The sequence below is a fragment of the Thunnus thynnus genome, chromosome 10 (assembly GCF_963924715.1).
Source record: "Thunnus thynnus chromosome 10, fThuThy2.1, whole genome shotgun sequence".
Lineage (NCBI taxonomy): Eukaryota > Metazoa > Chordata > Actinopteri > Scombriformes > Scombridae > Thunnus > Thunnus thynnus.
The window spans coordinates 9,694,618-9,715,067 of record NC_089526.1 but is presented as its reverse complement, the minus strand read 5'-3'; the positions used below and the strand labels follow the sequence as shown (position 1 = coordinate 9,715,067).

The 20,450-nt window shown below is 38.2% G+C and overlaps 3 protein-coding genes across 4 annotated transcripts; 2 read left to right on the top strand and 1 right to left on the bottom strand.

Annotated features, from left to right (window-relative positions):
- Window positions 1-173: 173 nt before the first annotated feature.
- On the top strand, window positions 174-7,348 carry vsig10l (V-set and immunoglobulin domain containing 10 like). 2 transcript variants are annotated; one of them, XM_067600858.1, is made up of 12 exons: window positions 174-605; window positions 2,354-2,677; window positions 3,175-3,447; window positions 3,570-3,833; window positions 4,127-4,369; window positions 4,511-4,789; window positions 5,387-5,479; window positions 5,879-6,103; window positions 6,219-6,338; window positions 6,463-6,503; window positions 6,700-6,786; window positions 6,876-7,348. In XM_067600858.1, exons 1-12 carry the CDS (start codon window positions 275-277, stop codon window positions 6,948-6,950), a joined length of 2,355 nt encoding a protein of 784 aa, XP_067456959.1. In that variant the 5' UTR covers window positions 174-274; the 3' UTR covers window positions 6,951-7,348. The 2 variants fall into 2 exon arrangements, with proteins under 2 accessions (XP_067456959.1, XP_067456960.1); XM_067600859.1 differs by lacking the exon at window positions 174-605 and adding an exon at window positions 1,856-2,112 and having other exon boundaries at window positions 6,876-7,345.
- A 6,201-nt stretch (window positions 7,349-13,549) lies between these two features.
- lim2.5 (lens intrinsic membrane protein 2.5) lies at window positions 13,550-17,879 on the top strand. Its single transcript, XM_067600857.1, has 5 exons — window positions 13,550-13,741; window positions 15,322-15,534; window positions 16,823-16,972; window positions 17,203-17,337; window positions 17,727-17,879. Exons 2-5 carry the CDS (start codon window positions 15,357-15,359, stop codon window positions 17,786-17,788), a joined length of 525 nt encoding a protein of 174 aa, XP_067456958.1. The 5' UTR covers window positions 13,550-13,741; window positions 15,322-15,356; the 3' UTR covers window positions 17,789-17,879.
- Window positions 17,551-19,757, bottom strand: LOC137191047 (free fatty acid receptor 2-like). The gene is made up of 2 exons (XM_067600856.1): window positions 19,665-19,757; window positions 17,551-19,053 (listed from the first exon to the last, which is right to left on the bottom strand). Exon 2 carries the CDS (start codon window positions 19,044-19,046, stop codon window positions 18,135-18,137), a length of 912 nt encoding a protein of 303 aa, XP_067456957.1. The 5' UTR covers window positions 19,047-19,053; window positions 19,665-19,757; the 3' UTR covers window positions 17,551-18,134.
- Window positions 19,758-20,450: the final 693 nt, after the last annotated feature.

Genomic DNA, 20,450 nt, shown 5'->3' with positions numbered 1-20,450 from the left:
TAACAAACTATAGTTTTGGCAAGTTGGTGAGGACATTTACTTTGTGCATGACATAAGCTATTTTTTACAACAATTGTTTACAGACAGATTATTTCATTTATATTACAATCTTTGTTTATTTCATTTCATTTCAATCCAGTGATTCAGAAGTTCACATACACTAAGTTGACTTTAAACAGCTTGGAAAATTCCAGAAAATGATGTCAATCATGACTTTAGAAGCTTCTGATAGGCTAATTGACATCATGTGAGTCAATTGGAGGTGTGCCTGTGGATGTATTTAAAGGCCTACCTTCAAACTCAGTGCCTCTTTGCTTTACATCATGGGAAGATCAAAAGAAATCAGCCAAGACCTCAGAAAAAAATTGTGGACCTCCACAAGTCTGGTTCATCCCTGGGAGCAATTTCCGAACACCTGAAGGTACCACATTCATCTGCACAACTAATAGTACACAAGTATAAACACCATGGGACCATGCAGCTGTCATACCGCCCGGGAAGGAGATGTGTTCTGTCTCCTAGGGATGAACGTAGTTTGGCACGAAAAGTGCAAATCAATCCCAGAACAACAGCAAAGGACCTTGTGAAGATGCTGGAAGAAACAGGTACAAAAGTATCTATATCCACAGTAAAATGAGTCCTTTATCAACATAACCTGACCAGACCACTCGGCAAGGAAGAAGCCACTGCTCCAAAACTGCCATAAAAAAGCCAGACTACAGTTTGCAACTATAAATGGGGACAGATATCTTACTTTGAGAAATGTCCTCTGATCTGATGAAATAAAAATTGAAGTTTGGCCATAATGACCATTGTTATGTTTGGAGGAAAGAGGGAGGCTTGCCTGCTGAAGAGCACCATCCCAACCATGAAGCACTGGGGGGGAGGGCAGTATCATGTTGTGGGGGTGCTTTGCTGCAGAAGGGACTGATGTACTTCACAAAATAGATGGGAATATGAGGAAGAACAATTATAAGGATACATTGAAGCAACGTCTGAAGAAATCAGCCAGGAAGTTAAAGCTTGGTTGCAAATGGGTCTTCCAAATGGGCAATGATCCCAAGCATTCTTCCAGAGTTGTGGCAAAATGGCTTTAGGACAACAAAATCAAGGTATTGGAATGGCCATCACAAAACCCTGACCTCAATCCAATAATCCAATGGGCAGAACTGAAACTGTGTGTGAGCAAGGAGGCATACAAACCTGACTCAGTTACACTAGTTCTGTTAGGAGGAATGGGCCAAATTTCCAGCAACGTATTGTGAGAAGCTTGTGAAATCTACTCGAAACCTTTGACCCAAGTTAAACAATTTAAAAGCAATGCTACCAAATACTAAGTGTATGTAAACTCTTGACTCACTGAGAATGTGATGAAAGAAATAAAAGCTGAAATAAATAAATCAAATAGTGCATATTATGGATTTTTGCCCATTTCAACATAACACAGTGCTATAAATATATTTGAACAGAAACCAGTTTCTGCACCATTATATCATGTTGAGTCAATCAGCAAATACTCAAAATATAGCTTATGTGTCAGAAGACATATGCGGGTCATCTCACGGCATCAGGTTTTCCTCACTTTCCCACATCATTGTTTGTCATGTTGACTGGTTTGGTGAGGGTATCAGCAAGATAGAGCCCAGCACAGAGACACCATTATTAGATACCTAAATTTAAAAATGAAATCTTAATGGGCACTCATCACGTGCCCTATTCAAAGGAGATACATTATAAATCAAAGTAACATTGGATTCCTAACAAAACACAAGCACAGTAGATACTGTTATGTGTTATTAGATAAGAGGCGTGGCCTCACTTGCACAATCAAGGCTTTGACTCAGCACAGGTGAGCTACTCACTCGCCCTGCTGACAGCTCCCTCTGCACTGCACGGAGAGGTATACACAGGCAGCTCACACAGTCACTGCTGTCCAAGGACATTTCTTCATCAAAGTCTTCTAGTTCGTTAATGGTTCTCAGAGGTGGATACGCTTGAGTTTGTGCTTGGCTGTTTGTGGTGTTTTTATTTTCATGAAAATGAAGAGGCTAGATCAATCTGAGCGATTAAGTGCATTATTTCTGATGATTATTCTTATCTTTACTTCTCAAGGTAAGATTTGTATTCTTCACAGAGGGGGAAATGGGCATTGAAAAATACCCTTGCTTGTTCTCTTGAATCCCACTGAACTATATTCATAATATATTTGTTTAGATTTTTTAATAGGGGCAGGCATGCATAGGATATTCATTCCAATGTATGGCTTTATCCCTACACAAGCTCACCAAGCATTTAGAAAATAGAGAAATACATATTTCCTCTTTAAACTAATTACTTGGCTTGACACTTACAGGTGCTCACTGTGAATTGGTTGTTTCTCCGGCTGGTCCTGCATTGGTGAATGCTGTAGCTGGCACCAATGTGACTCTGACTGTGTCCTTCAGTGGTGCCCCTGACCCAGCAGTTACCTGGTTTATGGGTAATTTACCTGTCGTCACCTGGACTATTGGCTCCGATAGTCTCCCAGACATAGACAACACAAAAGTGCTGAGGATTGAGCAAGATGGATCTCTTACCTTTGTAAATGTGCCACTTAACTATACCAATGACTACACCATTGAAATGACAAAGTCCGGACTGGGTACAGCCACCACAAATTTCACTCTGAAAGTATTTGGTAAGTACCTGACTAGAGCTGTTGTTTTGACATGTGCTGCTGAAGTGGAATTGGGATTTACTTGCTGCATAAACTTGTTCATAATATTAACCAGCATTTTCACTACATATTTTGTATATTCTTGTTCCACAATTTATATGACTGCATGCCATTTTTTAAGGTTGCACTATTACAGCAAATGGAGAAGGAAAAAGAAAGAAAAACAAAGTCAAGTAACACATGCAGCATTTTTGTGTCTAGTTGATTACCTTCTGTATTGAATACAGTCTGAGAACAAGATTATTGGATCTCTGCCAGCTCCAAGGGTGCTGTTGTGTTGTTGCCTCTGCATAGTAAATGTGGTTAAGTAAGCAATAATGTACTGCAGTAATCCTGCAGGTTTTAAGAAAGTTTACGACTGATTATTTAATCTAGATTCACCAGTATAATAACATTACAACAGTGCATTTGAACAGTATGCCATCCACCTGTTCCACCATTCACCTTTTCTTTCACAGAAAACATCCAGAATGTGACTCTGAGCACACAGCCTGCGTTTGCCAAAGAAGGAACTGACCGGTTCATTCTGCAATACAGCATGCTGCAAGGAGTGGTTGAGCAACAGATGTGGTTCTTCGATGGCAGAGAGATTAAAACCAACTCACACTACTCAGTGGAGCAAAGGAGCCTTGTCATCCTCAGGCCGAACCGAAGTGACTCAGGACGGTACACGCTGTCACTGACGAACCCTTTCAGCAATGTGACAACTCACATGAATGTCACTGTGCTGTGTAAGATTAATAACTGACTGAAATTCTTCTTTATCAAATCCATCTATCTAAAACATCTGTTTCTGATGGTGTCCCCTCATTTTCTCATAACTCTCCCCTCCATTCTTTGTGGTGTGTCATAGATGGACCAGATGAGCCCATACTTATAGCCAGTCCAGCTAAGCAGTTTTATGTATCAAATGATTCACTTAGCCTCTCCTGCCACGCTGATGGATTCCCCCGGCCGACTGCTGAGTGGGTCTTTGGTGGTCAGACCCTTTCTGATTCCCAAGGAGTTCTCAATCTGACCAATGTACGGACCAGTCAAGGAGGTGTTTATACCTGCACGCTGCTCAATGCGGAGACTGAAGAAAAGCGCCAAAAGAACATTATTTTAAACATTTATGGTATGTGAACATGAATATCATGTTTAAAGCATGTTTGCATGTGAAAGGATTTGACATTTTTGCAAATTTCTGAATTACCATGTATTGAGGAATTTTAGAAGAATAAGTACTAGGAATAGTACTAGGTTAACACGTAGACAAAAGCTAAAAGTAAGACTGCTTTCCCTAACCCTTAAAAAGTTGATATTTTGTGATTTGTAAATACAGGACTCTCACTCAACATTGTTCATGATTTGAAAATGCTGCTTGCTTCATAAACATTTTATGATGCATGATCAATTTTCATTGGACAGAAAAGCCGCCAGGAAACCCAGTGTGCTCTGTGCAGTCGGTGAATAACAGCAACTTGCAGTACCACTGTCGGTGGTCAGGGGGAACCCCACAGGCCCAACTTTCTTTCCCAGCCTTAAGTAACACCAGCAATGATGCAGGAAGCTTCAACCTGACTGTCACCGCTTCGGACAACCTGAATGGGAAAATTGTCACCTGCATAGCAGACCACCCAGTCAAACAGAATAAGTGCCACATTACTGCAAGTAAGTTTCACTTTTTTTTTTTTTTTATGGATCATCTCTCCTGATGGATTGTAAATCCTATCCTTCAAAAAATTATGTTCTGCATCCGTGACTTTAAAGATGGCATCTAAAAATCACTAAATAGAACCTGATACTCTCTAGGTAGTCCAATGGAGTTCCTTCCAGCTGTGAGAACCACAGTTGACTCTGAGGGCAAAATAGTGGTCAGTATCCATTGTGTCAGTGAGGCCTCGCCTAAGGCTGTGGTGTCATGGTCCAAAGGCAGCGAAGATGTCATCAATGGGACGACAAACCAGATCAGCAACAACACCACTCAGCTCATGATTCGTCATTATAATGTCAGCATCTTTCTCCTCAGAAACTACACCTGCACCTGCCACAACCCATTGGGCAGCCAGAGAAGGGAAATACAATTACGAGGTATAGTATTACCTTTGGAAATACACACCTCCTGCCTGCTGCTATTGGTTTGTGGACTGCCTGTCACTATACAGCAGGGAAGAAAAGTATGTTACTCAAGTTATGTGCAATTTCTAGGTACTTGTACTTCACTTGAATCTAATAATGTTGTGCAACTTCCACTCCACCACATTTTAGAGGAAATGATTTTACTTTTTTACATCACTACAATCATCTGACGGCTGAAGTTACTTGTTATTGTACAGCTTTACATAAAAAAACATATCAGTTCATTTAAAGGATACATGATAGATCACATCACAAAATATTGAAAGACTTATTGTAACAATTGATTGTATTACTTTTTCCACCACTGCAATTCATTACGTAGTGTAGTGATTATTTGTGCTGTCTTTTAAATACTAAGGATTCAGTTGTTTCTAATTTGGACTACTAGCATTACCAGAGTGAAAGGAAACAATGGAGCCTCAGACAGAGAGCTAAGTAATACCTGAGGTTGCTCTTTCCCTTTAAACAAAGCTCTCCAGTCTTGTTATACATATCCCTCCCCCCTGGCCCCTCTTGATCTCCCCCTCGCTCACAATCCCCTCTCTCCAGGACCGTCGATCTCAGATTCCAGTTTGTTCCTTAATCAAGATGGAACTGTTGTCACATTGACCTGGGAGGTCCCGCCTACCTCTGTTGTTACAGGTAAAGCAGTGATTAACTCTAGGAAGGCAGCTCCAGAGCAAACCCAATCTTCTTGTTTTGAATTTGCACATCTCAGTGAAACCACTCAGGAAGAATGCCAACACAGTGTTGAAAACAAAAACTCAACATAGAAGATAGGGGTGTAAATATTGTCTAATGTGTGAAGCCACTAGCAGGGCAATGCTGTGTTTTGGAAAAAAATGTTTTAAGGACAAATGTACAATGAAAAGCAAATGCCAGTTTTTGTTTTTACGTACAGTACATCAAATATCAACAAGAGTTTTCCATATCAAATAGCAGATAAAAGTTGAGATTCTGACATCTAGTTGGCTGATTGGTCATCAAACTGGTTTTAATTCAAGGGGACAGTAAACATTACTCACATGTGCCTTTACACAGGGTTTGACATCCAAATGAAAGGACCAGACCTCCTGAGTGGAAATCGTAATGGCAACCAAACTAAAGGCAACTCAAACAGATACCGCACCATCCAGAAGAAACCTGGCTCTGCCCGGAGTGCGGACATCTTTGTCCTTAATCCTAAATCAACATACTGGTTTCGGGTCATCCCCAGAGCACGTATGACTGAAGGAGAGCCATCAGAGGTCCAAAGAATTGGCCCAGGTATGGTAAAGTGTTTGTGATTGTGTGTGTATTAGAGTGGCACATTTCATATCACGAGTTCGATGATGATACTTCAGTAATAAAAATGATTGGTTACTGTGTGTTCTGGTGATAGGTGAGGGGCTAAGCGGCCCGGCCATCGCTGGCATTGCAGCTGGAATTCCCTGTAGCCTTCTGTTCCTGCTCCTGCTGTGCGGCTTAATCTACCTCTGCGTCTACTGCACCAAGAACAAAAGTAGGTGAAATATGCTTGTTTTGCACCAAAATCTGATTCAAAGATTTCAACATGGTGGCATGTAGTATTTTCTTTCTCGCTCTGCGATCAGATATTTTTTACTTTTTTTTTCTGTGTTTTGCAGATCGGCAGACAAGATATCCAATGTCCAGAGCAGTGGAGAAGGTTAGAATCACTTCACTGGTCAACAGCATAAATGTAGCTTCAATGGCAACAGATTAGTAAATAGTTTTGGAGTGTAGAATATACACCATATTCTACATCAGATAGAGTATGTATTCATTAATTTGTGTGTTGCACAATGAATTCTGCATCTGTTATTTTGGTTGGTTTTTTCAGCTTCTCTTCTTCTCACTCACAGTCAATAGCAACACAACCAGATGTAACTCCTCATAACCTGTTGACAGGAGGGCTGAAGTCTCCCCCTGATTACAATAGATTGCAGCAGGTAGTCTTTCTAATAAAATATCCAAGTCGAAAATTGTTTCTTTTGTCAGGTTACAGCAAATGATCTGGCTTGTTTCTGTTTTCTTTCAGACTCCATCTGAAAGGTCAGTGGCTCTCCCCACATTTGTCCCTCCACCGCCTGTCAGAGTTGCTACAACTGTCTAAATTCCTACGTTTGTCTTGAGATGTATTTTGATTTTGTATAGTGTGCTTTATTTTTTATGTGTTGTGTTTTAATGTATGAGATATTCTACATTTGTATTGTTATTCTAACTAAAATAAGGATCAGTGTTATTAACTATTTTCTGTGGAAATTGAGCTTTGTACCACTATTCTGTATAATCTGAAATTTTCAAAGTTTTAAATATCAAGGAAAAAATAATAATAAAAAATAATTTAAAACTATACTAATGTAATGTCCCCCATCACAGTATGTTATTTGAACATAATGTGCACTTGCACAAAAACTCCCTCTCTACGTTATGATCAACATATTGATCAGTGTAATTCATTTTCTATATTTCTATATTTTTAGGCATGCAATTAACCATTTAAACATTTATTTTATGAAATGTATTTAAAAAAATGTTGATGTTACTTACAAAAAAAAGTAAAATTGGAATCTCTTCATAATCTGCCAATTAACTCAATTCACTTAAGTGTCCTCATTTCCATTTGCTATTTTTTGCATGTTTTGTTAAATTGTAGTTTTGCCATTTTTTATTTGTCATCACTGATAGTGATTAAAAATACTACTTTTTTATACCAGTGGACATGGAGCATGACTTGAAAGAGATGTTTTGTTCCTTTACCTTTTCAGAAGATTATTATTTAGTTCAATCTCTGACACTAGCACATTTAGGACTACATACGAAATTGTTTGTTGTATAAGACAAAGTCACACCACTGGCCTGGCCTCACATGGAAAAAACAGAAGTGACAGTGCAGAAAACACTGGATCCAGTATCAACCAAAGGTTCAAAAAACCTCCAAGGTAATTTAGTTTCTTGATGTCATGACTGAATGTGAAGAATGTGGAAAACATGTTTATGCTTTAAATACATAACAATATCAGGCTTATAGTAGAGTAAGTACTAGCATACACTGTCAACATATTTTTATCTGTTTGCTTATGTTTATGCTTCCCCCATAGAACAGACTTTCCCAGAGGACCTCACTTCTCTGTCATCCAAGGTATTCTCTTCATTTTTAAGCTTTTCATGTGTTCAAACCACTTTGTGACAGTGATCTGCTGCTGTATGTGGATTCGGTAGTGGCTGTGAGTGGTTGGATAACAATATAAAGCATTTGTTATGATGCTGGATCTGTTTTGTTTTCCTCCAGAGACATATGCTGCTGTGCTAATCCTCATACTGTGTTTCTTATCATTACATCTCATCGTTCTATCGTATTTGCTTGAGCATGATTAGATGTTAATTGCTTAATTGTACCATGCAGTGCACCTGTGTGGAAGCATCTGCATGCAATATGTTTCTCCACTCATTTGTTCAGGTTTTTCCTTTAATTTGTCACCTGTCTTTATGCTACACTGTGGCCCTGGAGGAATGAAATTTCACTCCTCTGTGTGCCCTGCGCATACTGTGGATTGACAATAAAACTTGGCTTCCTGGATTGGCTTCCAAAGTATTTGTAATGTCTCAAGTCATGCTTGTAGTCCCACCACTTAAAATTGGATTTTCAATGAGCACAGAGAAACTTTCCACTTTCAGCAGACAAACATGAAAACAGCCTTCTAGTGTCAAACTCTGCACATTCTCAAACATTCAACTGTAGGAACAAGAAGAAAAACATATTTTTGAGTGGAGGGGAACTGTAAGTACACAATTAAAGGACAGGTTCACAATTTTTCAAGTCTGTCTTAAAACAGTAGTCAGGTGCCCATATGAATATTGAAACAGGTTTTGCTCACTGTAATCATTCCTCCTGTTCATACTGACCATGAGAAGGCACTTTCAGTGTAAGTGATGGGGGACAAAATTCATTTTGAGAAAAAATATATTTAAAAGTTTCAAAGATAATATGAGACTTCAGCTGTCTGAATTAGTCAAATAAAGTGGATATGTGCCACAGCTACAATCCGTTTAGTAAAAAAAATCCCTCTTTGTGTCTCAACAGGGTTTTCCTATTTAGCTGCAGTGGAAGGACAGTAACAAAAAGAGGGAATTTGGCACTAAAAAGACAGTAACTTTGAGAGATATCGACTTGAGTTGACTAACTTGGATGTCTGAATCTTCATATTAGTTTCAAACAAACTTTGAATACATTTTTGCACAGAAAGAAGAAGGAAGGTGATTTTGTTCCCCATCACTTACACTGAAAGTGAGTCATGAAGGGATCTCGTAATAGCCAGTATGAACAGGAGGAATTATTACAGCAAGAAAAACATGATGTCAATGTTAATTTGGTCACCTGACTGTTGTTTTAAGACAGACTTGAAAAACTATGAATCTATCCTTTAAGACCTTTTCAGGACAATAGAGGTTGAAAATCATTGGACAAATTTCAATGGTGATAATAAGAGCTGACTATACTATAGTCACGTTCTTTGTCTGCTTGCCTTTTCACCCCCTTGAATTTGATCTTCCTTTAGTTTACCACAAATTCTAAATGAACAGAAGTTATAAGGGTGTGTGCTGTAAAACATCTTTCAACATTTACAGCCACATCATCCAAATGTGGATGATGAAATGTGGATGCAACTAAAAATGCAGAACATTCAACTGAAACCTATTATCACTCACAAACTGACTGCTAGGTAATCTAATTACCACAGACATTGCACATTGACTAACCACAGACAACAACTAAATGTTGAAAAAATGTTTTCTGATGATGTTCAAGTCATTTTTTTTACATTATTTGTAAAAATTGCCGCAAAAAAAATTGTGATCACTTGAACAACACAAAATTTTGATGACTATAGCTTAAAATCTTTGAAACTGTATGTATGCTGAAATATGTTTAGTCAAAAATATGTATTAGGCCTTTAAGGCATTTCAGCTGCTTATACTTTAAAGAAGTAAACCTCATAAAATGAGGAAGGGCTAATCAAAAAAAGTGTGACATTGCAGACACAGTGTCTGTCTAGCCTGCACAGAAATGTTGATTTTGTGTGCAACATAATTTACCGCAGTTAAATTTATGTTACTCTACTTGTCTTTTTTTCTTTTATCTCAGGACTCACCAATGTCTGTCTGTATCCTACAGACAAGACAATAGTTCAATTTTTTGCAAATGTATGTGCCTGTGATGGCAAACCTCCAGTGAGATACTTCCTGTGTAATGACATGAAGGGTGGACCTCTCACAGCTCTGACTCAGAATGCACATAGCATCATGCAGACATTTTACACTGCAATCAACACCCCCACAGGCAGGGCCAACAGTTCAGAGTGTGAGTATACTCCCTAAATCAGTTTAATTTTAGATTTCATGTAATACTCACTGCCTGTCTCCACATTCAACCACTGACCCAAGAGACTGAAATTCACATGACAATTCAGTGTCTTAACTCAGATGTCCAGCTGTCTCTACCATGTGAGGTGCCATTGGGCACAACCAACATGCTGTGCAGGTGTTGCTGTCAGGATTTGTCCTTTGGCACAATTGTACTAAAATCCCTTATATATCTCTCTTCCATTGAATAAAATCACATGATGTGTAATTCATTCAATGCATTGTGGTCCCAAATCATAATGAGCTTTGAATACTTTAGACTGAGTAACACTCTTTTCCAAACTCCTGACTGTGCTATAGTTTCCAGGGCTAATGCTGAGAGAGTGCAATTGCTAACTTGCGATTGTTCACACACTTACCATTCATGGAAAAACCAATATAATTACCCAGTAACCAGCTCACATCATGGGAAGAGAGATCACCATCCACAGTCCTTTCAAGGTTGTTGCACTTCCATCTGGTAGCTGAGGGAACTACCAGATTTGGAATTTCTAACAGGGGTCTTACAATCTGGAATTCAATTCTCAGTAATTTTGTAAACTTTTCTTGAGATGGTTTTTATTTTTTTTGTAATGTTAAGAAATTCCTCATCGTTAACTTTTAGAACCTTTCTATTTTGAACAATTTGTTGATCCTGGTTTACACAAATGAATGTGTGAATGTTGACTGTGGATATTTTGCTCCCGAAATAAATAAAAAAAAAAAGATACTTTTGGCTTTTGGCTTTGCCTGCACATCTTTTGTGATTGTATGAATATTCCTTTGTGTTTTAACCTCTTATAATAATAGTTTTTCTCTTACTTTTTATATTTTATCTTCTATTTCAACATTGTGCATATATACAAACAAGCAAAGAAACAAAGGAATAACCAGATGGTAAATGTAATAAATTACCTAATGCCTCTTTTCAAGGAATTTTGGATTTATGATCCATTAACCCAAATGTCCATCTCTTTCTCTTTGTGTTAGATGCCCAATGATCTTACCACACTTACCATGTTTGGTGGTAAATGAGGTCATCAGGTGTGAGGCTGTTGTCATCTGGACACCACTGGACACTCACAATGTAACTTTTGAATTAACCTGGAGGATCATGACATTAGTTCTAATTAAACCAAAGAGCAAAAATCAAAAGTGCTGTCTGCAACAATGTATCTGCACACTTTGACCTAAACAAGCTGCTTTTTAAAATAGTATTCATTTTGGCATTTTTAAATCTATGTCAGGTGATTTGTCTGTGACATCAGCATTCTATGAAAGAGTTGGATTTGCCTCGATACTAGTACTACACCCCATTTGTATTTCGGGAGGTTTTCACAATGAACAGTCATGTGTAGACATTAGCTGTACCTGAACAGACAGTATAGAGAATACACATCTACCATAATTGATTGTCCCTCAGCTGTGATGTAAAATTCATCATTCCCTTCTTATGAACACAGTGGTTACACAAATTAGGCGAGACTTCCCCAGAAGCTGTGTGGAAAGACAGTGCTCATTTTTTTTCTTAGTCATACAATATTTTGAAAGAATACTGAAACCCATTTTATGCCTGCAACTGCAGTGGAGATACACCTTTTAGCTGCACTGTGTTTTCTTAAATAATCTCTGTGTTCAAGGCAGTTTGTATATATGCTGGGATTGTCAAATAAACCTGATCACTCATGAGAAGCCCTTATGCAGATTTAATTAGGTTGCTAAACACAAATGACATCATTACTTACTTTGTGTTTTAACCTCTTACAATAATAGTTTTTCTCTGACTTTTTATATTTTATCTTCTATTTCAACATTGTGCATATATATAAACAAGCAAAGAAACAAAGGAATAACCAGATGGTAAATGTAATAAATTACCTAATGCCTCTTTTCAAGGAATTTTGGATTTATGATCCATTAACCCAAATGTCCATCTCTTTCTCTTTGTGTTAGATGCCCAATGATCTTACCACACTTACCATGTTTGGTGGTAAATGAGGTCATCAGGTGTGAGGCTGTTGTCATCTGGACACCACTGGACACTCACAATGTAACTTTTGAATTAACCTGGAGGATCATGACATTAGTTCTAATTGAATCAAAGAGCAAAAATCAAAAGTGCTGTCTGCAACAATGTATTTGCACACTTTGACCTAAACAAGCTGCTTTTTAAAATAGTATTCATTTTGGCATTTTTAAATCTATGTCAGGTGATTTGTCTGTGACATCAGCATTCTATGAAAGAGTTGGATTTGCCTCGATACTAGTACTACACCCCATTTGTATTTCGGGAGGTTTTCACAATGAACAGTCATGTGTAGACATTAACTGTACCTGAACAGACAGTATAGAGAATACACATCTACCATAATTGATTGTCCCTCAGCTGTGATGTAAAATTCATCATTCCCTTCTTATGAACACAGTGGTTACACAAATTAGGCGAGACTTCCCCAGAAGCTGTGTGGAAAGACAGTGCTCATTTTTTTTCTTAGTCATACAATATTTTGAAAGAATACTGAAACCCATTTTATGCCTGCAACTGCAGTGGAGATACACCTTTTAGCTGCACTGTGTTTTCTTAAATAATCTCTGTGTTCAAGGCAGTTTGTATATATGCTGGGATTGTCAAATAAACCTGATCACTCATGAGAAGCCCTTATGCAGATTTAATTAGGTTGCTAAACACAAATGACATCATTACTTACTTACTGGATATTACAGTAACAAAGATCATCTGAGATGTAATCATGTGTGCACATATTTGATTTTTCTCTTTTTAGATAACCCACTGATATGGCAAATGTATCAGCAGCTGTGACTGTTCACAAGCCATGTGAATTAGGTTGATGCATGTCCTGTGGCTTGCAGTGTTAATACTGATATCATTTAGTGACATTGGGCAGCCTTTTACTGTCAGTGCAATGTTACCACAATGTCATTACATATTCAGGGTGAATATGTATAGTGCACGCTGCATGCAGTGTGTCATTTTATTAAGCAACTCTTTGGTCATGTGTCTGTTCTAAGCGTGTATCTGTCCCCATGACCACACCCCAGCCACACTGAAAGAAAATGTGCGCTTCAGCATGTTCCATTGACCACAGCAGTACTGCAAGCCTTTGCACATCCACAGTTCCAGAATGCCTAATAGAACAACAGACAAGGACTGCGGTGCACCGGCCTCGTATCCCAGACCCTCCCCCATCCCCAAACACCATCACCCCTCCCTACTCCCCTGACCCCCCAAATACACCCATGTAGTTCACTGTGAAAGAGTCACGTGGGTTTTGGCCCACCAGCTCAAGTGCGTTTGTTCTGTGCTGATTGTTTTAAAGGATTTTGCCTCCATCGACAGAAAAGTGGAGGGGATAACTTTTTGGAATTCAGCCTAGGGCTTCCTCTTTGACGTTTTGCTCACTCCTGGCTTGCACTCCCTCTCACTCTTTCCCTGAGGAAAGGCTGATACTTAAGAGGGTTGGTTTATCCTGAGGAATTCAGGTAAGATATCTTTTGTTAATGGCTGATGACACTTAGATGCTAGGAACGAGTAGGAGAAAAATAAAATAGAAAGCATATCATGGCATGCTAACCAATGACTGTATATCTCACAGGTGGGCCAAGAGGGCCTTCACCAAGTGATGGTGACAAGCTTTCAGGGGTTTAACTCTCACTGTTTAGATAACATGTGCTACATTTAAGTAACATACATTGCTTTTACTTAATACATGATATATTTCTTGAGATTTCTTAATCCTGAGATTCAAGATTTCTCTGGTTTACTTCATATATACAGATACATTTATTGTGTTCAGACCTTCTTTACCCAAGAGTGTGGGAAGTGTATGCTGTCTCTGATAGCTTGGAGCAAAACTGACACAGCAGTTGACACAGCTGTGTCACATGCCCTGCTGATTGTGTTGACCAGTTCATATCAATTTGTTGTGATACTTACTTAAAACAGATTATGCCTACAGCCGTTCATAGGAATAGTGTTTAACCTGTTGGGTTGTCTTGAAGGAGTCAGACTAATTCACAGAAAAATTATCACATGCTTTAATCTGCTGTCATTGTTCTCATTTTAAAACTTTTGTTCAATATTCCTTACACCTCACACCCGTGCAATGCCCAGAAATTATTTATTATTCAGTTTTTTATACATATTTATTTATAGAGCTCTCGTTTTATATACTGCTTTTCTTTTTATTTATCTGTGTTTTTAACGGTACCATGCTCGTAATTTCGTTCTGCTTTGCATCACTGATGTTTTGCTGAATGACAATAAAAGGATCTCTCAAAGCATTATGAGTTGTGTAGGAGTTGACTGTGGTGTTCTTAGGCTATTTTCTTATTTGGGTTTTGTGTGGTTGTACTAAAGATGTAGATTTGCAGTAGTGAGTATAAAAAATGTGTTCAAACAGAGAGAGCACATGTTGCTATGTGCTGGTTGTACTGTGGTTGGTATGAGTACTCTGTCCAGGTGAGCAGTGCTCATGAAGACTTCTGTGCTTTGTTGTTGCAGCTAACTGTGTAGTCAAGACAAAATGTGCATACATGGATTGACTAACTCTAACATCCTCATGTATATAAGCAGCTTCTCACTGAATGAACAACTGATTATGTTGCTGCTATTAGAATAGTGTAGGCCCAATGTTTATATAACAAAAATAACTGTTCCTGGGGAATGGAGTGGTATAAATTTAACATGGTTAAGTAATGGTTAGCAAAGATGGTACGTGCCAGAGAGCATGTTGGTTTTAGCCCCCTGTCCTCTTAAGTAAATCTGAAAGGGAAATATGAACTAATGTCTTCATGATGTCCTCACCATAACTCTTAAATAAACCTCCATTTCTACCTGTTGTGTTGCTGGCTAATACCGCAGCACACTGACAAATTTTGGCAGCTCCTATATTTTTCCCTGGCCCTGCATCTACTCCTTCAGGCTATATCTGTTTCCTTAATCCATTTCCTACTGAATAAACACTAAAACTAAATTTACAAACCCTGTTATAGAAAATGACTACTCATTACTACAAGCTCACTTGCACCACTGACTCCCATCTTCTTTTCTCTTTGCCCAGTGCATAAAGCCTTAACTGCTGTCATAGTGTCACTCATGATGTACAGCTTCATGGGAGGGGGCCTGTTTTGTGCCATTGTGGGGAACATCCTGTTGGTGGTCTCCACAGCTACAGACTACTGGATGCAGTATCGTCTGTCAGGCAGCTTTGCCCATCAGGGCCTGTGGAGGTACTGCATGTCTGGCAAGTGCTACATGCAGACTGACAGCATTGGTAAGTGGGACAATATCTTCTTGCACCCTTAAAAAGTTGTCTTGGGTCTCCCTGAGGTACAGCAATGCTAACCAGAGTCCAAGTCTACTTATCTGGTTGATTAACACTGATGATTATATGACTGTCCTTACTTTTGAGGTAGAGAAACAGGAACTTCTTGAGGAGACTTTGGATGAGTAGTGCATACTGGCACACTGGTGTGACAGAACTAATGGAAGAAAAAATATGAAACAGTAAAAGTACTGAAGAGTCAAAAAACAACAAAATTTTATTTCTTTTACTAGTTTAAGTAAAAGAATGTTGTGATTGATTATCAAAAGTCCTGATTCTGATCTGTCTCTCACAGAGTTTCAGTGTTTTAACCTGTAGGTATAGTATCTTCTTCCTCAATCCAACAGGGCCTAGTTGGTCTATAATTACAATAACTGTGTGGACAAGGGCTGTTCAGACTCACAGAACATTATTTTAAATTCTTGTCATGATTCAAAAGTTTCCAAAGTTGAACTATAGTACTGCATGCCATCCTGAATGATGGGTAAATGTGCATAAAATGATACACTTCCTAAAGCATTTGCCTTTGACATAATGCACAACCAAACCAAAAGTCAAACAAAAAAATGTTTGACTTTTTCACTCAGAGAATAAATATTATCAAGTGTTGGAACAAATAAACAATATACAGTAAATACACTGCTGTAATACAACCTGGAAAAATAAAAAAAAACAACCTTTTTATTGCTAAGGCATCTAATTTGGCAACTGGTCTAGTTTGCAATAGGCCTACCCACTCAATATAGGGATTGGTAGTTAATGCACTGCTTCATGTTTTGCATAAAAAAATCTTGTTTGGCACAGTTGCTTTTGTTGTCAGATAAACAGTTGTGGTGTTAAATTTAGAGAAGTTCCTCTGAAATTAAGTGGATAAAATGTTTTTAACATCATACAAAATGTAAATAAAAGTACCAGTATCTTAAAATTGTGCTTAATACTGTAAATGCACATAATATCTATCTGTGCAACCCAACCAATTGATGACAGTTGGCTGTAGTCCAGCAGTGCACTGGAACAATATACATGAACAAGGACAAAGGTTATGTTGAATAAAATACCAGAGATCATTTTTAAAGGCTCAAATAAGATTTATTCATTTCTAGTGAGCTTGTCAAATGGCTAAGTTCATTTTGTATTGAAACCCTTCATATCAAATAAAGGTTTTATCATTTTTCATTCATCATCATGCACATATCTTCATAGCATGCTTTCCTTCTCTTGTTTTACTCCTTCTCAGCCTACTGGAATGCCACTCGTGCTTTCATGATCCTCTCTGCCATGTCGTGCTTTGCTGGCATCATTGCAGGAATCCTCTCCTTTGCCCACTTCTCGGCCTTTGAGAGGTTCAACCGCTCATTTGCTGCTGGGATCATGTTCTTTGTTTCAAGTGAGTCAAACAAGATTTGAATAAACCACATGGATACATTATTTTGTTTTGTTTTCTATGTCACACATGCTATGAATGATGTATTATTATTCAGTGAATTTGCATATCATGTAAATCTCAGAGGAAGTCTACTAGGCCTGCTAAAGAAACTCTATAACCTTTGCCTGAGGTGACCTTCACTATTACACATATTCATTTAAATATGTGTGTCTCTCTGTCTGCCATGCCAGCTCTCTTTGTTTTGCTTGCAATGGCCATTTACACTGGGGTGACAGTGAACTTCCTGGGCAAGCGCTTTGGTGACTGGCGCTTCTCTTGGTCCTACATACTAGGCTGGGTGGCACTGCTCATGACCTTCTTTGCAGGTTAGTTCATGAACATTAGTTTGGTAGATTTCAGTGTAACTATTGTATATTGCTGATGGTAGTTCTTAAATACAGTTTAATTTTTTTTGAAACTTTATTTACAGTAATTCTTGAAGTTGGTGCCATTTGCTGTTTCACAAGATTTGAACTCATTAATACATATATATATATATATATATATATATATATATATATATATATATGGGGTTTTTTTCAAACTCACACATCAGTAAGAATTATTTACATTGGAGAACTAAAAACAAAGAAAATAATTCAGTACAGTTGTTTATTATTGTGTTATTATCTTGTACTTTACATATTATATGTAGAGATCAGCTTTGAAGTAAATGCTATACCACTCTACAGTTTACCTATGCTTTGTTTTGCAGGTATATTCTACATGTGTGCCTACAGAATGCATGAGTGCAGAAGAGTGGCTGGCCCACGTTAAAATTAACAGGAAATAACATGTCAAGGATGCAAATTTCCATCCAAAAATAGAGGACATATATACAATAATAAAATTTGGAATTGCATATGCACCTAATGTGTCTTGTGGTTTTGTCGTAAGATGGTCTACAGTGGTTTGGGGGAGAAAGCAGCACAGTCCCTTTGAGCAAGTTTTAATCACCCTTAAAAGCATCTTTTGTTACCAATAACCAACAAACCTAGATGTGAAACATTGCTGTATAATTTAACTGTTGAATATGGCCATATACGGTCTTTAATACAGTATACAATACAATAAAAACATTGAAGCTGGGTATACTGTATAGTCTTGAAAACATGTTTTACTCTTAGCTAGAGTTTGTGCCTTGCTTATGTGATCCTGAATCAGGTAATCTACCATTCCTGAAAACTGACTTTTCACCAGTGCAGCGGAAGGCAGAGGTGGAAAAGTAGAAGATTATGGGATCAATACAGGTGTTGAAGGTGCAAAGCAGCAGGGTGTAGTACCTCCATTTTGGGCTGTCACCCTGGAAGAATCCCAGTAAATGAGAGACATTATAAGGCAATACACAAATGAGAAACACAGCAAGAGTCCCCAAGGCCATGCCGATGGCCCTCTGCTTCTGCATCCGGGATATCCTGGGGCGGCTGTACAGGATCCAGATGCAGCTCAAGTAGCAGTAAATACAAATTAGGAGAGGTATAAGGCAGAGTACAAAGAAAAACTCCAAACGTACTGGGAGGAGGACCTTCAACTGCTTCTCTGTAAAGTTCTCATAACACACACTGGTGTTGTTGCTGGACAGGGAAGGGTGGTGTTGGGCGATGAAAATTATGCTGCTGTGTGCTGCTGAGATAATCCAAATAATAGCGCTGATCACTATCGCATACACAGGTTTCTGCATCTGATGATAGGTAACTGGAAAAGCTATACCTATATAGCGAACTACACTCACTGCCATCAGCAACAAAGAGCTGGTGTAGATTGTGGAAAAGAAGATGAAGGAGGTGATGGAGCACAGGAAGTTGGGTAGATTCCACATCATGCCTGATGCCGCCTCATGCATCTTGAAAGGAAGGATGATCAAGAAGAGCAGATCAGAGACGATCAGATTGAGTAGCAGGATGTTTGTTGGATGTGGCTTGGAGTGGATCTTTACACTGAAGGCATAGAGAGCCAGGAGGTTGGCTGGCAGGCCTATCAGGAAGGAAATTATGTAAACTGAGAGAATGACTTCGCTCTGCACCACCAGCTCCATTCTGACCCTAAACCAAAGCAAGTAAACAGACAACAAACAGAATTTAGGGACACAGGTGGTAGACCACTGCTCAAAAACATTGATTCTCTTAGTGAGAATGACATTTGACTTGATTAGTCATTGATGTCTATATGCATCATGTGGAAAATACCCTAATGAGAAACATTTACTTTGTTTCTGATGCTAAACAAACAGAGGTTATAAGAGAATATAATTTTTTTAAACATTTCAAACCACTTGATAGATCCAGAAATTAACACATGAATAACATAAATTACAGCCCTACCATCAAAAACATAAAAACAGAATTGCAAAAGGATACAAAAAAAGTACATCATTTATAACTATTAGGGAAAAAAGAGCAGTTGAGAAAAAGCTGATCTTCCATATATAAATAAAATTATGTGATAAAAATAGATGAAAATAGTTAGGAAAATGTTCTTTCAAGTCCATGATCAGAATCCCAAAAGAGATGAACCATTGTCACCTCTCAAAACAAGACACCATCTACGGCTTTAAAAATGAAAATAAAAGCATCACTCCAGATGTAGAATTTCAATAGCAAAATAGATGTGCAATATTAAGTTTGATTAATGTAAGGTAAATATATTAACTTACGTAGCTGAAGAAATTTTCAAAAATGTCAGAAAACCAACTGTGTTTGCCTGACTGTCCCTTTTACCAAAGACAACCTTTTTATAACTTGGGGGTTTAAATATGAACTGATAAAAAATGTTGCAACCCGGAAATAGTGTTTCATATGTTGTGACACAACAGTGCTCCTCCTGTTGTATAAGCAGCCAACAAACTATGGGCATTTTAGTGAAGGACCTCCTCCCACTAGATCTCTGCTGAAATAAACTATGAACATGATCAGATTTAGAATTTTAATCAGGCCATGAGCCTGCATTTATTTAAAGTAACACCTACACCACAAGCTTAGAGAATAAGTCATCATCCACACAGACATGCTAATTCCAAGTCCAATATGGCACTGCTACTAAAAAGTGACAAAAAGTCTGTCAAGTCTGACAAAACTGTTCCATTATATAAATAATGCACCAATACATTTGATGTAAGCCATGCAGTTAATTGGGGACTACTGTAAGGAGCCTACTACTGTGAGAGCAGCAGCAGCAGATGTCGTCTGATCAGCAGTTTAGATTCGTGTTGCAAGGCTTATCCTGTATGAAGTCATAAGTATAATTTCAATATTTTGAAATGACTGAGGAACAAAAGCAATAGTAAGAAAAAAAAACTTTGTGTGTGGCTTGAAAATGTTTGATGTGAACAGTATGAAGCACTGCAGAATTTCTTCTTCAGTCACTACTGCAGTCAGTACCTTATCCAGTGACTGTATTTTGCCTTCTCTTTGGAGGGTTGTGTTATTCTGGTGCTGTTAAG

Bases quoted from the DNA above. Each gene is read 5' to 3' on its own strand.
- LOC137191047 (XM_067600856.1), bottom strand. From the start codon at position 19,046: ATGGAGCTGGTGGTGCAGAGCGAAGTCATTCTCTCAGTTTACATAATT.
- lim2.5 (XM_067600857.1), top strand. From the start codon at position 15,357: ATGATGTACAGCTTCATGGGAGGGGGCCTGTTTTGTGCCATTGTGGGG. The intron at 16,973-17,202 runs GTGAGTCAAACA...CTGCCATGCCAG, and splicing joins GATCATGTTCTTTGTTTCAA to CTCTCTTTGTTTTGCTTGCA. The intron at 17,338-17,726 runs GTTAGTTCATGA...TTTGTTTTGCAG, and splicing joins GCTCATGACCTTCTTTGCAG to GTATATTCTACATGTGTGCC.
- vsig10l (XM_067600858.1), top strand. From the start codon at position 275: ATGTATTTAAAGGCCTACCTTCAAACTCAGTGCCTCTTTGCTTTACAT. The intron at 4,370-4,510 runs GTAAGTTTCACT...GATACTCTCTAG, and splicing joins TAAGTGCCACATTACTGCAA to GTAGTCCAATGGAGTTCCTT. The intron at 6,787-6,875 runs GTAGTCTTTCTA...GTTTTCTTTCAG, and splicing joins ATTACAATAGATTGCAGCAG to ACTCCATCTGAAAGGTCAGT.